The sequence below is a fragment of the Bactrocera neohumeralis genome, chromosome 3, assembly GCF_024586455.1.
Source record: "Bactrocera neohumeralis isolate Rockhampton chromosome 3, APGP_CSIRO_Bneo_wtdbg2-racon-allhic-juicebox.fasta_v2, whole genome shotgun sequence".
Taxonomy (NCBI): domain Eukaryota; kingdom Metazoa; phylum Arthropoda; class Insecta; order Diptera; family Tephritidae; genus Bactrocera; species Bactrocera neohumeralis.
This window is the reverse complement of record NC_065920.1, coordinates 3,609,949-3,623,617: the sequence shown is the minus strand read 5'-3', so window position 1 is coordinate 3,623,617 and position 13,669 is coordinate 3,609,949. Positions and strand designations below refer to the sequence as shown.

Genomic DNA, 13,669 nt, shown 5'->3' with positions numbered 1-13,669 from the left:
TCAAAATGTAGTCAAGTAAGCAATTTGCTTAAGATTTGCATGCAGCTTTGTATTGCAATGCGCCAACGTGCACTTTCCTTTTTATTTCTAAGAAAGTAACACACCCACAGGCGCTAACAATGTACCGCGCGAGGTCCAAATACCGTCGTGCTCGTGAAAGGCGCCAAGCACTTTACTCTACCTGACAGCATGCGAACTGTCTCCAGTTCAGCGGCTAATTGACAGGGTCATGGGGGTTCAATAATTCTATAATCCCATAAGAGTACTTATAATGAGACACGGATAAAGACTTTTCATATAAAAACCATTACAACAGAATAAATAAGCAATTATTAATGAATAGCTGTCGCTTATTTTGCTCGGCCTGCACGTAGCGTTGCATTAGTCAGTCGCAGTATAAGCGCGCTTATGGCATTACTGAGCGTCTCAATGAAAGGCGGCTATTTATCCCTAATCACAGCTGGGAACTCACCTTGAACCTTTGATTTTTCATGCATTATATATCCGTGATTGAATTACACGAGCGTGTCTATGTACATATATTAGTATGTGTGTGTGCACTTGGGCGCATGCAACAGTTATATTTATTGCTTACGAAAGACAGCAGTTTTATCGCCGCTCGCAATCTTGAGCTTTGGACTTAGTACTTAGCAGCCTTTTATAACCGCAAAAACTAGAATAATTACACAACAGTATCAGCGCTGTAATACATACTGATGTGCATATGTATGTATGTGCGTGCATTTAGAAATTAATCAATTGCAAGCAATGTATTAAAATTCCTCGCATGCGATTTCACAAGATTTCAGTGGCAATTGTGATTTGTCAACTTTTAATTGGAATTAAATGCATATCGGATATGTGTCTACATGTGTTAATTCGTTGGAAAACACAGGTTCTAACTGCATAAATTAGTGTCAAAGGAGTTACATGCTGTGGCTGTTAGTAGAGCTGAGCTCTCCCTTTAGGTTAGGTTAGATTGGTCTAGCAGGCCAATAAGCCACGCATAGACCAGTTTTGATCCTTTGTGATACCAGATGGAGTTTAGTTGCTAGGTCCAAGCGGAGTAGTCATCCTTTAGGATGCCTACGCTTGACGGAAATTTTAACAGACTCTGCGGTCTCACTATCGATACCTCCTCCAGTGTATCATACCGTGGGGACCCCAGATGCTTAGAGCGTAGTCTTGCCAATGCGGAACAAGTGCATAAGAGATGATCATTGTTTTTCTGGTACCCTGCTCTGGACATTTCCCACAGTCTTCTCAACCTGTCAGCACCATCCTGCGGGCGTGTGACGCCACCAGACAGTGCCCAATTAGTTAGCTTTCCCATTGATCGTCACAAGATTGCTGTCAAGGAGTTGGAAGGAAATCATAATCAGTTGCTGAAACCTTTGGGAACTTTTGATATTAACAGTTCGATATCTTCACTAATAAGGCAAAATGCTATAAGTTTCGAACTTTATGTTTGCTACATAACATAAGTTTGAACTTATAGCAAGGTAAATGACCGTTGTAGTTGTTGTTATAATGGTATAAAACATTCCTCAATAATTTCGAGGAATGCTGCCGAGTTCACATTCCTTGTCCGCATAAAAGTTCGGGTCTGCTGCGAATAGTTAGATCCGACTGTCACGGGAACGGCCAAGCGAAATAGTCTGTTGTGTCGGTTTGTGCTTTCGTGAACACAAATGGGTTAAGACACTCGAATGTGCCAAGCAATCAGAGGAGTTCTAACAAATCCGACCGCTTTTTTCTGACTCATCACACGTTTGACAGTCTATATTAAGTAATGAAAAAGACTCACGTTAAAGATCTGCTAAGAATGACCACATGAGTCGAAGAAAATACCCATAATAACGTGGCATCACCGAACAAACAGTGTTTCCATTTTGACTGCGCGTCATAGTACGAAGTTGGCTGCTAACGCAAAACTGAAAAGAAAAATGTATATTTTTCTGATTCCATAGCTTTGCTATTTTTCTTATTTCGAGCTATGAAAAATTAAATGAACTTCCCTAAGTAACGAATTTTAGCAATGAATCGTTATCGATAATATTGCTTTAGTCATGCGTTAGCGTATCGGTTACCTTTTGAGATGGATACATGAGAGAAGAAAGAATGCGGAGAAGATCATTCCAAGGCTTAGTTAAACTTCGAAAGCGTGCTCGTAGACGGTCGGGGTCACTGCTAAGCACTGATTATTTTTATCTGTCTCATAATTTTTTTAAAATAATGCCAAATTTTAACAGCAAAAATTCCCCACACCCCCTGAAATTTGTTATTGTGTACGCCGCTGTAAGTAACAGTTTTCCACAAGTAGAACAGAAGTATACAACATATTGCCAATAAGTGATTCATTAGTTTTGAACCGATGGATTTTCTGGAACTTTTATTATTTGCATGAAATCGTTAGAAAAAAATATTATTTCATACATTCAGCGAACGCTTTTTAATATAATTACATTTGTTTATATAACGTCTACTTCGGCTTTCAAACTCGCCGCTTTAAGTAGCAATAACAGTAAATTTATAAACAAATAACTGGTAGCATTGAAGCCGTACTTTGAAAAGTATTTACCTAGTAAAGCTGTGTAATTAAGCTCAGTATTCGAGTGAAGCATGCAAAAAGTTGTAATTATTTAATTCAACGCATTATAATAATGAGAGTTTTATGCTATTTAATAATAATTAAATTTTAAACAAACAGACCTTCGCGAATTGCAATGAGTAATTTGAACGCACGTTACAACAACAATTTCAATGCCAATAACATTTTCAGCGCTGAAGAAGTAGTTCAAGACTTTTAAAGTCTGAGTCATAGTCGTACTTACAGATGAGCTAGATAAGTAGAAAATATGGCTATAAACTTCAAAAACTCAGCAAGACGCTCAGTTTCAGGGCGAGCATGCGCCGTTCTGGGCCAGCGCTTGCGGCAGCCGAAAGAATAAGCACCTAAAAGCCGGCCTCTAACATTGGTTGGTTTAAGTCATATTCATTTACAACTGTGTGTATGTGTGGAACACATTTTCCAACACACGCTTGTGCAGCATTTTCTTGCCCTCACTGCTCGTCGTGTACCAATATGCAACGCCGCGTCGCGGTAATTTTACGTGCTCAACTGGAAAATCTACAAGCCAAGCCAAGCTTATTGCCTACGTCAAGGCCGCCACGGTTTGTTGTTGCCGTCGTTGGCTTTTGCAACTACGCATTAACCATTGTGTGGCTTTTTGTTGTAATTTTCAAGTTTCTATTTCGAAATGCCAGCTTGCGAAGTGTGCAATTTTCATACAGCCTCGCCGCCAAGCGTTTGAGGCGTGCACGAAGCGTGCTTCATGCCTATTCACTTAGTTTTCTTGGAGCTTAGAAAATTTGCATGACAAAGTTCACAAATGGAATTGTGCAAGAAACGCTGTTTAGCTTATTAAGCAGCGCGTTATCGTTCGCTTTGCATCTACTTGGCGATTCTGTGGCATAAATCTTCACACATGAGTGGAATAATGGCTAGTTGCGGATCGAGGCGTTGAATTTTAAGCAACGCACGTTGTTTTGTGGCAACTAACCTCAAACGAGTCTAATTATTTTCGGCAATATTTGTGTGTGTATTTATTAGAAAACGAAGTCATGGCCGCTGGTTTAGTGGCAACAGTCTTTAGTCTCTGCTACTTGCTAAGTCAAAACTATATTTATCTGAATTGAAATCGCGGCGACAGACTTAGATTGGGTTATAGGAAAGCCTTTATATATATGGTTAAAGCAAACCTATGTTTTCAGGTTTGACTCTACCATTCGGTTTCCAAATTTGTAAAGCGTTTAGCGGGCTAAGTAGTTTCGAATTACTCGAACCTTGGAATAGTCAGAATGCAAAAAAAAGAGTGTTCGGCCGTTGTGCATCTACAAAGCCACAAATGCAGTATTCGTCATACAAAGCCGAGTCATACTACACAACATAGTATTCTGGGTATAATTATGGATTGTTAAAAAAGTTTCAGAAATACACCCGAAGATTTCAAATTGACTTCGAGCGCCGATTGCTGTTAAACTAGATTTATTCTCCACTTTGAGGTCGAAGTGTAAAACGCCTTATATTTCGATTACTACCTTTCGAAAATTAGAAATTCCAACAAAAAACAAACATCGAATAGAAGTACTTACTTGCATATCGTCACCTAATATGTAAACTAACGTAACATTCTTTTTTCATAAGTTTAAAGACGAAGGAAAAACTATATAATAGAAACCACTCATTTTGAAGCAAAATTTATGTTTCGGTTATAAATTGGTTATATACAGGTAATAAATTGGTTATATATAGGTTATATATTGGTTATATCTGACAGCTTAAGCTGAAAATTTTATGCCACATATATGTAATATGAAGTAGTGAATCGTAAGCAATAAAAACTCAATTTCATTTTTTATGATATATTGTATTGCATTTTAGGTGACAACATGTATATACTTATATATTATAAAGAAAAATTACTCAAATAATGAACGGAGTTTATTTTAAATTTATTCAAAGCTGCAAAACGATTAATTGTCGGGTTGAGTAGAGTTCTTGTTTAACAGAAACTTGTTTTTAATTCTCCAGTATTATTTATAATTGCATCAAATCGCTTACGATCTAGATTTTTTGCACTTTTGTTTTAATGCGGTTTCACTTGATTCAAGAGAGCAATATGGAAATTGTAATTATTGATCAACACCGTTAAATCTTGCACTGAGCATTGTTGGTACTATTAACATTTGTTTAATAGAGTTTTCGAAGTAATCGAATTGCAATTATTCGAATTAGCCTAGTGTTGCTAGCATTATAATATTCACATTCGTTGGAAAATTGGCTTTCAATTAAAGCTCAGATTATTATAGAATGATTAAAAATCGATTACTCGCACTAATTTAGTATTTAGAATAAATAAAATGCAAAATTTAAATCAAAACAAAAAAAAACGGTAACTTTGACTGTACCGAAGCTTTAATACCCTTCACACCTGCTTCTTGCTCTAGCTTTTTGAAGAGAAAAAGACGTGTGCAAAATTTTAATCGATTTAGCTCATCATCGTGATCTTTTATATACAAGTTTTATAGGATCAGGGAGTATAATTTGCCCGCGGTAAGGTATGCCTGTCGTAAGAGGCGACGAAAATCCAATATGTCTGTTTTTGGGCTTGCCCCGAAATTTCAACATATGTAGTCTTGCCAGAAATTGTGCTTTAATACTCAGCTTGAACTGATATTATAGACTATGAATGAGATCCCTTCTACTAAAAAGATATTTGAAGTTCAAGCGACAAATGTCACTAGTCCTTGAGTTTGATAGATGCTCAACTGGTAGTAGCAAAAGCTACAATATTAGCAGTTAGTCCTTGGAATTCGCACCAATCTGCTCATTGTGTTTGGCTTTTTGCGGAGATTCGTGATGGCTGTGGCCTAAACCTAAAAGCAGGTAGAATTGAAAATTCAACTCAGTGTGGAATCGCACTGCGGCCGGGTGCCGGAAACACAGCACGATAGAGGTCTTAGATCGGCCTCGAACCCGACTAAGGTGGACTTAGTGGCAAACTTCATATACTTTGGTATACAAATTTTAATAAAAAAGTTTTCCATATAAGCACTTGATTTGGATCGATCACTTTGTATGGCAGGTTGACGGTTCTGAAAAATGAGCAGCTCCTTGGAAAGAAAATAATATGTAAAACTTTTCAGATTGATATCTCAAAAGACGTATACGTAGAAATCAATGCTTTCTAACAGTCTTGAAGTAAAAGCTAAGACAAATCTATTTGGGCGTGTATCATTTACCGATTCCACTAGAAATCAAATAACCCAATAAATGTTTGATTGCATTTGACACTCCTTTAATAATACAACTGAAATATTACTCGTACCGGAAACCCCAAACTAAAAGCCCCTTAGACTGATAACGTCAATAATTCACACAATGCGGATGCTTTGGCGTCATTAATGATGAATTAACGACCACTTAATGTAGCAAAATCGTTGCCATAAACAATTTCCACAAAAAATGCTAAAAAAATGTTAAAAAATAATTGCAATTTCTTATATTTTTTAACTTCGACGCCGCTGGAACACAGCTCACTTCAGACAGAGTCATTAACAAAGCACTCACTATTCGGCAGCTGTCTCGCCGGCCGTGCGGCAATCGATCATGGGCGTGTTACAACTGCCAACGGCACTCGCCGCCACTCAAACAATAGAGACACCATGCAGCACACACACACACACACACACCGAGTCCTACGCAGCCACACATGACGCATGCACGGACAAAGTGGCAACATATCCGCATACGCACGACATCTTCCGCCTAGCTGAGTGCCTCGAGGCTTGTAGGGAGTGGAGAGCGGTGCCGGTTCGTAAATTCACACCCAAAACAACAAAAGAACCGGCTTCGCACGTTTTCACCGCTTTGACGGCGTAGACAACAACAGCGCTGAGCAAACGAGACTGTTTGTCACTAAAGGCACTCTTTGACTTGTTGCTAAAATTTAGCATAGTCTAACATTTCGTTAGATTTCGCACGCAGCTGCTTCAATTTGCGTTAACTGCTTTGTTGTTGGTGTGAATGCCGAAAGTTGCTGTTGTTTTTGGCGCTCGTTTTGCGTTTGTTGCGCTCACCTGTCTGTTTGGCATTCCGCTTTGTTCATTTTGTTTTGAAATTTGTTGTTCGGCATCGGAATTCGACGCATTCTGCTTCCGCATCTTCAATTGCCTGCGGTGCTTTGCTGGCTTTTGAGCGCTGCTGTGTGTGTGTGTGTTTTAGGTGTTTTAAGCAGCCACGATTTGTTTTGCTATTGTTTGTATTTTTTGTTGTTGCTGCCAAATATTTTCGGTATAAATTAAATTTCGGCTTAAATGGCCACGCGACGCACGCCGCCGCATTTGTTTGTAAGTGTGTGTATGCGTGTGTGTCTAAATATGCGTCCGGTTATGTAAGCGTAGGCGAAAAAGCGAAAAGGCAGAATGCAAATTCTCATAATTATCAATGGATATTTGATACAACTTCCTATGTTTGCATTTTGTTACGTCTGCCAGTTGTCGCTGGCGCCAATGAGTGGCCTGCCCTTAGACCCAAGTGTGTTTTGTTTGTTTCATTTTTATGGCGCACAGCTGTGAAATATCGATGAAATTATGGGTGGCCCTGAGCGATGTTATCTTATCATTGATAAGCATTGTAACTAATAGTTTGTGTAACATGAATTTGGACAGATAACGGTGACAAATTTCGTATTAGCTAAAGCAATGACAATACTCACACCTGTGCTTCACATTTTTCAGCAAAATCACCGACATTCTTTTGGAAACGCTTTGCCTTATCAGTTAATTTAGGGTAACGTATGCACACGTGTGTTAATGATGTCAACATTACTATCTCATTTACAAATCGGTATAAATTACTTATTTTCGCTTACTAATATATACAGAGACAAGAAGAAAACCCCCAAAATAAAAATTGATTGAATGACTTTTTAAGCCCTTAAAGAGGCAGTTTGATACTTTTTTTTTCAAAAAATTAAAATTTTTTTCAATTTCGGACACTTTATACTCTTAAGTATAATGTAAAAACCTTTCTGTAACTCAGATGTTACCGGAAAGTGATTGAAACTGAGACTCGATACAATACCTCGTGCTCGACTCGCGTTTTTCTGTATTCTTTGACCAGATTGACACGATTCCGGCCGATATACCAAACCGATCTGCTTCAAATTTCTTTGACACCTGTGCTGGCCCTCTCTTGATGCATCGCTTTGGATAAGAGTGCGTTTCGTACCTCTTCCTCTTAGGTGTATTTGACGAATTTGCCCGCTGTGTCGCTTTTCAGCGAGTAAGGGTTTTTGTGCTGAAGCCGGCCATACTCAGTTCTTTGAGGTCTTTTGCCGCTTCGGTTTGTGATTGTGCCCACTGCGTCCTTGCTTGTGGAGGGAAGCCCATCATCTCTAGCGACTTCCTCGAAGAGAGATCTCTCCTCCGAAGTTTCCAGGAACTAACGCTTTTTGACACTAACACTCTTGAACACCTTATATGCCTTTGTTCATCACTATCTAGAACTCGATTCAAGTATCTAGAAGCTTTGGTGTTCAAAGAATTGGACAAAGTTTCAAACATAGTCGCTCTTAAAGTTCGCAAAAACCGTTGCCGCCCTGTGTAACGAATTTTTATCCTCAAATTAAACAGAACGTCCATCTGGCATTACTAAGGACCAGTAGGTCTATGAATGGCGTGATAGGCAGCCAGTATAACCTAACTTTTCCTTTCCGTGTCAATTGCCAATTGTTCCTGTGGTTCGTTTTCTTGCCTTTATTAATTTGTCCATCTCGTTCTAACGACCAGTTGCTTGATGAAACAGCATCCCGACCTAGTTGTTTCAAGGAAACTGCTAGTTCGTTGCACCAGAGCCGGTAGCGCGGTAAGGCCACCCTTACTTCACAAGGCGACACAGTATCGGAAGGGCCGTTTAAGTACAGCCAAATTTAGCTCCTGACTGCAAATCAGTCCTATGGGCAGGGTATGCGTAACGCCTTGGATTATAAGGTGGCAACTCTTGGTCATCGTACGCAGATCTGGCAGTCCGCCAGAGCAGTGATTTTGCGATTAAGCTCTTCTACGACGTCAAGTTGCCTTCCAATCGCAGAGGATTTTCATATAAACTGCATGTTCTAAATTTGTTGAAAGCTTTTTTTCATTTTTTTGTTTTATTTATTTTTTTAATTTTTGTTCTCTATTTTATTTATTTCTTTATTGTTATTTTTTTATTTTACTTATGTAATTATTTTTATTTACTTATCATATCTGTATTTAATGCCCAATTGTTAGTAAAATAACAACAAATAATTAATTCTCGACCGCCGCGTTACTCAGTAAGGGCACTCAACTTGAAAATATTATTATCAACACACAAAAGGTAGAGAGACCTTCTCCCTTAAACTTCCGCGGGACACCTTTTACAGACACGTGTCGCACACACACACATATGTACATATGTATGCGTGATATTTAACACTTAACTGGTCATAAGCCATGCTTAAGTATTTTATTTATTTCTTTTAAGTTTTGGTCTAAAAAACATATATTTTTAATGAATAAATTCTAAAGTAAAACACTCAAAAACAACAAAAAATAATTGAAAATGTGCAAAAAATAAAAATCAATCAATTGCTGTCCAAAATTGAAACACTTAGCAACAACAAATAATAAAGGGTATATATAAAATTACTTAACTTTAGTCATTCATTTCCATATTATTTTTTGTTTTTTTTTCCATGACTTTTTTTGTTCTTTTACTTTTATTATTTTTTTTTAATAAAAGTCTTTTTTTTTGTTTTTATAATATTATTATTTTTTTCTGATTTTTTTTTTGGATTTTTTCTCTACTGCAAACACAATATTTAATGTTTCTAAAAATGCGAATCAACTTAAACGAGCGGCACGTAACTAATGACGCTGCCCCCGCAAATGAGAGTGAAAGAAGTGCAAATAAATCGCGTAATAGAAATGCACAACACGCACTAAGCCAAAATTGAACACAAACATACACGCACGCACATACACAGTCGTACTCACGCTCGACTATTTGCTGCGCATGCGTAACATAGTAATTAGCATACTCATAAACACACGCACACAAACGTATTTATTTTCGGACAATCAAGCATTTAATCAGTTGGTCGTCACCGCTGCTTAGTGGAAAATCGCATGCAACGCTGTCGTTAACAAAAAACAACAAAAACAAATTCTGCGTGAAAAAGTCAAAAAAAGCGCGTTTGAGTTTTATGTGACTGTCAGCACGTCAAATGTGGCGGCGGCATCGTCGTGAACCCCACTCAAGGTCCGGCAATCACACTCGGCGCTCAAAAATCAACAGAAGCATTCCGGAAATTCGTGCAAGTGTTTCAAATGCCTCACACACATACACACGAACAGTATATGGATGCTTTAGTTAATGCTCCTACCAAAAAGAGCTTAAACGAAAATCGAAAAGTTATTGAACTCTACTGAGTAAGTTGCTAACTTTGCACCTGTGTAAGTGTGCTTGTGTCAATTGCATTTCGGCTCGTCACTTCGCTTAAGGCGCTTTTGTCACAGCCGCCATCGCTGGCAATCAATTCGGCAGCGAGTGCGTCAAGTGTTTGCGCATTATTGTTGTTGGCTTTCTGTTGGCGCTTCGCTTTGCTTACTCCATTCGGTGGCTTCAATTAAATGCATCCATTCGCAGCGAAGCGCTTGAGTGTGTCACCGCATACACCTTTCTGCATATTTATGCGAAATATTCATGAGTTTTCGGCCGGCGGTCGTTGAACCCCTTGACCAATGGCTTTTGTCCATTCAGCGCTGATTTTTCAATTGTGCCTGCCGATGTCTGTTTATCTGTTTAACTAGCCCAATCAGCAAATAAACTTGCTGATTTGTTTACAGTTGTTGTTGTTGTTATTGTAAATTGTTTTTTCAATAAATATTCCGCAAGTTCGAAGCAATTATAGTTTCAAGTAGGTCACGCTGCATTAAATGCCACTGCTTTTTCGGCGGTTTTTGCAAAAGGCTCAACGAATTTACGATGATTGCCGAGGTAAATGATTCATAAATTCCTCTGTAAATGCAATCTATAGATTATGTCGTTTATAACTTAATTAAGAATAAAATGGTCAAATTTTATAGCCTATAATCTATAGTTTATGAAGGCTTAATGACATTTTTATCAAAGCTTTACCGCAAGTCACTATCAGTTGAGGCAAACTAGTGGGTTCATTGCAACGACTACTATCGGACTACAGTTGAGATAATGTTTCTACAAAGTCCCCTATTGGTAGTAAAAAATAGTTTAGTAAGTTTGAGGTTAAGTTGAAATTAACACATAGAAACAAAGTTTATTGAAACTTCGCAACGTCGCTAGAGTGTTGATAAAATTTAGCAACAACAGCATGGAAATTTTACTTAATTTTTCATTCACTCGGTAGTTCTAGCTGTCGACTACCTTACTTCTGGACAGCAAATAGATTAGTGGAACATTTTTTAGCAACTAAAAGTATTTTTATCTCTCATACGATTTCTTTACTAATGTTACTACGTTGGTTCTCTCCAGTCACAGTCAGCTTGAGGTTAGAATATTTGAAGAAGGTCAAACTTAGTGAGTAGGAGTTATTAAGGAATTTTTATACTCCTGCAACATGTTTCTACAGAATATAAAAATTTTCGTAGCTGTCCTAACAGTTGATTATATCACCTGTTACTAAGTGAGTTAGATATAAGATTACATATACATATACATATATAAATGATCAGAATGAAGAGGCGAGTTCAAATCCGGTTGATCCTCTGTCGTTCGTCCGTCCACCTGTACAAACTGTAACTTAAGTAGAATTGAAATTTCTTAATGAAAATTTGTACACATGTTTCTCGGGATCATGAAACCGTTGGTATTGCAGTTGGATGTAATTGGAACAGTTCCAAGCACACAGAATAACAGTAAACCAAGTCCTATAAAGTGCCAAATTAAGATAAAGAATTATAATTTGAGATTGCAGAGAGATCGCAGTAACAAGTGGCGTCTGTGGTCTAAAAACTTAAGAAAAGTCGGCATGGCCTCGCCCTCTAATTGGTTTAATATAAATATCTCCTAAGCGACTTCAGCTTCAAAAACCGAATTCGGTAAAATACCTTAAGCACCTTTATCGACATTGTAAAAATGGATGAAATCATTATCTTCCGATTTCCGTCTATATAACGGCACCTTTAAAAACTACTAAAAATTTTACACCCGTGGTAGTATGAGAAGGCTTAGAAAGATATTTCGGAACCTGACCAACCGATTTCGACTAAATTTAATATGTAGTGTTCTTCTCATATCCATATGCCACAGTGCGAATATGGGCGAAATCGGGCCGAGCGGGAAGTAGGCGTTCTCATACAATACAATTTTAAATTCCATCTGATTCTTTCCCTTTCCAATACACAAATCAAGAAGAAATTAATATGACGGAGTAAAACTTTGTCCGAATAATTCCTTCAAGGTATGGCAGCGTCTGACCAAAAACTTTTCAAATCCAAAAATAATTGTTCAAGTTCCTAGGTACCGAATATGTGGACCCCAGTATCTATAGTTAACTTTTGACCGAAAATGTCGGTCAATGTGTAAGATACTTAATTGAAATTCAGGAATAATCCTTCTCAGACAATGGGAAGTCTGTAAAATGGGTTGAATCGGGTCAGTACCAGCCTTAGCTCCCATATACCTAGCAAAACAATTTTCGAACTTCCAGGACCTTTATACCTCATACATATATCGGCCAACAAGTGAGTTTTCTTAACAAAATTGAGAGAGCGTGTTTTTCCTATAACGGTGCATATTTGTGCTTAGAATGAATAAAATCGGGTGAAAACTTGCTTTAAACCCCATATAACAAGCATATAACATCCATATGATCGGTGATGGTATGTGAGGTACCTTAATGTATCTCAGGGAAAATTTTATTAGCATGTGGCATATTAATTGGCAACAAAAAATAAAATCGATCTTCACTAGCCTAATTCCATTTACAAAATATCTATGGAATTAGCAATATTTTTATTTTCATACGATTCTTAAATATTAGAATGAAAATAAGCAGAATAATTCTATTTATTGAAATTTTTTTTATAATTTTCTTATTTTCAGATGCCAAGACTATACTCAAAGGCGTCAGTGGTCGCTTGCGCTCCGGAGAGCTTACAGCTATTATGGGACCGTCCGGTGCTGGCAAAAGTACATTGCTCAACATACTCTCCGGCTACAAGTAAGCATAAAATGGCACTAAAAATAAGTTAACAAAACCATATGTTCAAATGAATTATTGATAAAGAAGCTTAATTGCGCTGATTAGTAATATCAGAGAGCAGATTAGCGAATGCTTATTAATAGATTAGGCACATACGATGTCAATGAAAAGTTATTGTGTTGAAAAAATTAAATTCCTTTTAAAAATTGACTCGACCTTTGCATTAAGCATTAAGTTTTTAGAAATTATTCTTATATGCACATATCGCGTAAGAACTTCCAAGTAGATAATAGACCTGAGATGAGAGCGTAAACTTGGAAAGAACTAGGCGAAAGAAAGTTCCCTGCGCAGTCATTGAGTCACAAATTCTTGACTTTAGAGCTGAAAGTGCTTAGTAATTATGAGCCAACGGTTTTTTGATAAAATAGAACAAGCCAAAAGTTAATTTCTGTAGTGCTTGTTATCCTCTCGTTAGCACAGTTAGTTTTACAACTGCGCTAGCATAAAGCCCGTTCTTTGACGCAATAAAAGCACTTTAGAACACCGCTATAAGTTTCTAACCTTTTACCCACTTTACTAATTATGCGAGTGAACTTTGCAACGCCGTAAATACGGCCGACACAATGACCACCTACCGGTTAGGTGTCAGACAAGCAGAAAGAAAGCTCACCGCCTGCCAATAACAATAAACTCATTTAACTTAGCCTTGTGCAAGCCATAAAAGAGCTGCGTGATAATACCTCCATACTCGTATATGGCATATACTCATATTTGTAATCCGAAGAAAACATAATTTCATGGCGATTCATAATCGAAACACAAAAGCGACAATCATACATATGTATATATGTACACATTTTTGTATATGTGTGCAAATATACAGTACAACTTATGTA

At 37.6% G+C, this 13,669-nt stretch overlaps 1 protein-coding gene across 2 annotated transcripts in view; it reads left to right on the top strand.

The window, feature by feature from the left end:
- LOC126754261 (ATP-binding cassette sub-family G member 1) overlaps positions 1–13,669 on the top strand; it is a 44,158-nt gene that overhangs the window by 19,932 nt on the left and 10,557 nt on the right. For both annotated transcript variants that reach the window (XM_050466285.1, XM_050466286.1), the window contains one exon: positions 12,674–12,791. In XM_050466285.1, the coding sequence (XP_050322242.1) occupies positions 12,674–12,791 (118 nt within the window). The remainder of the gene's footprint in view (positions 1–12,673; positions 12,792–13,669) is intronic.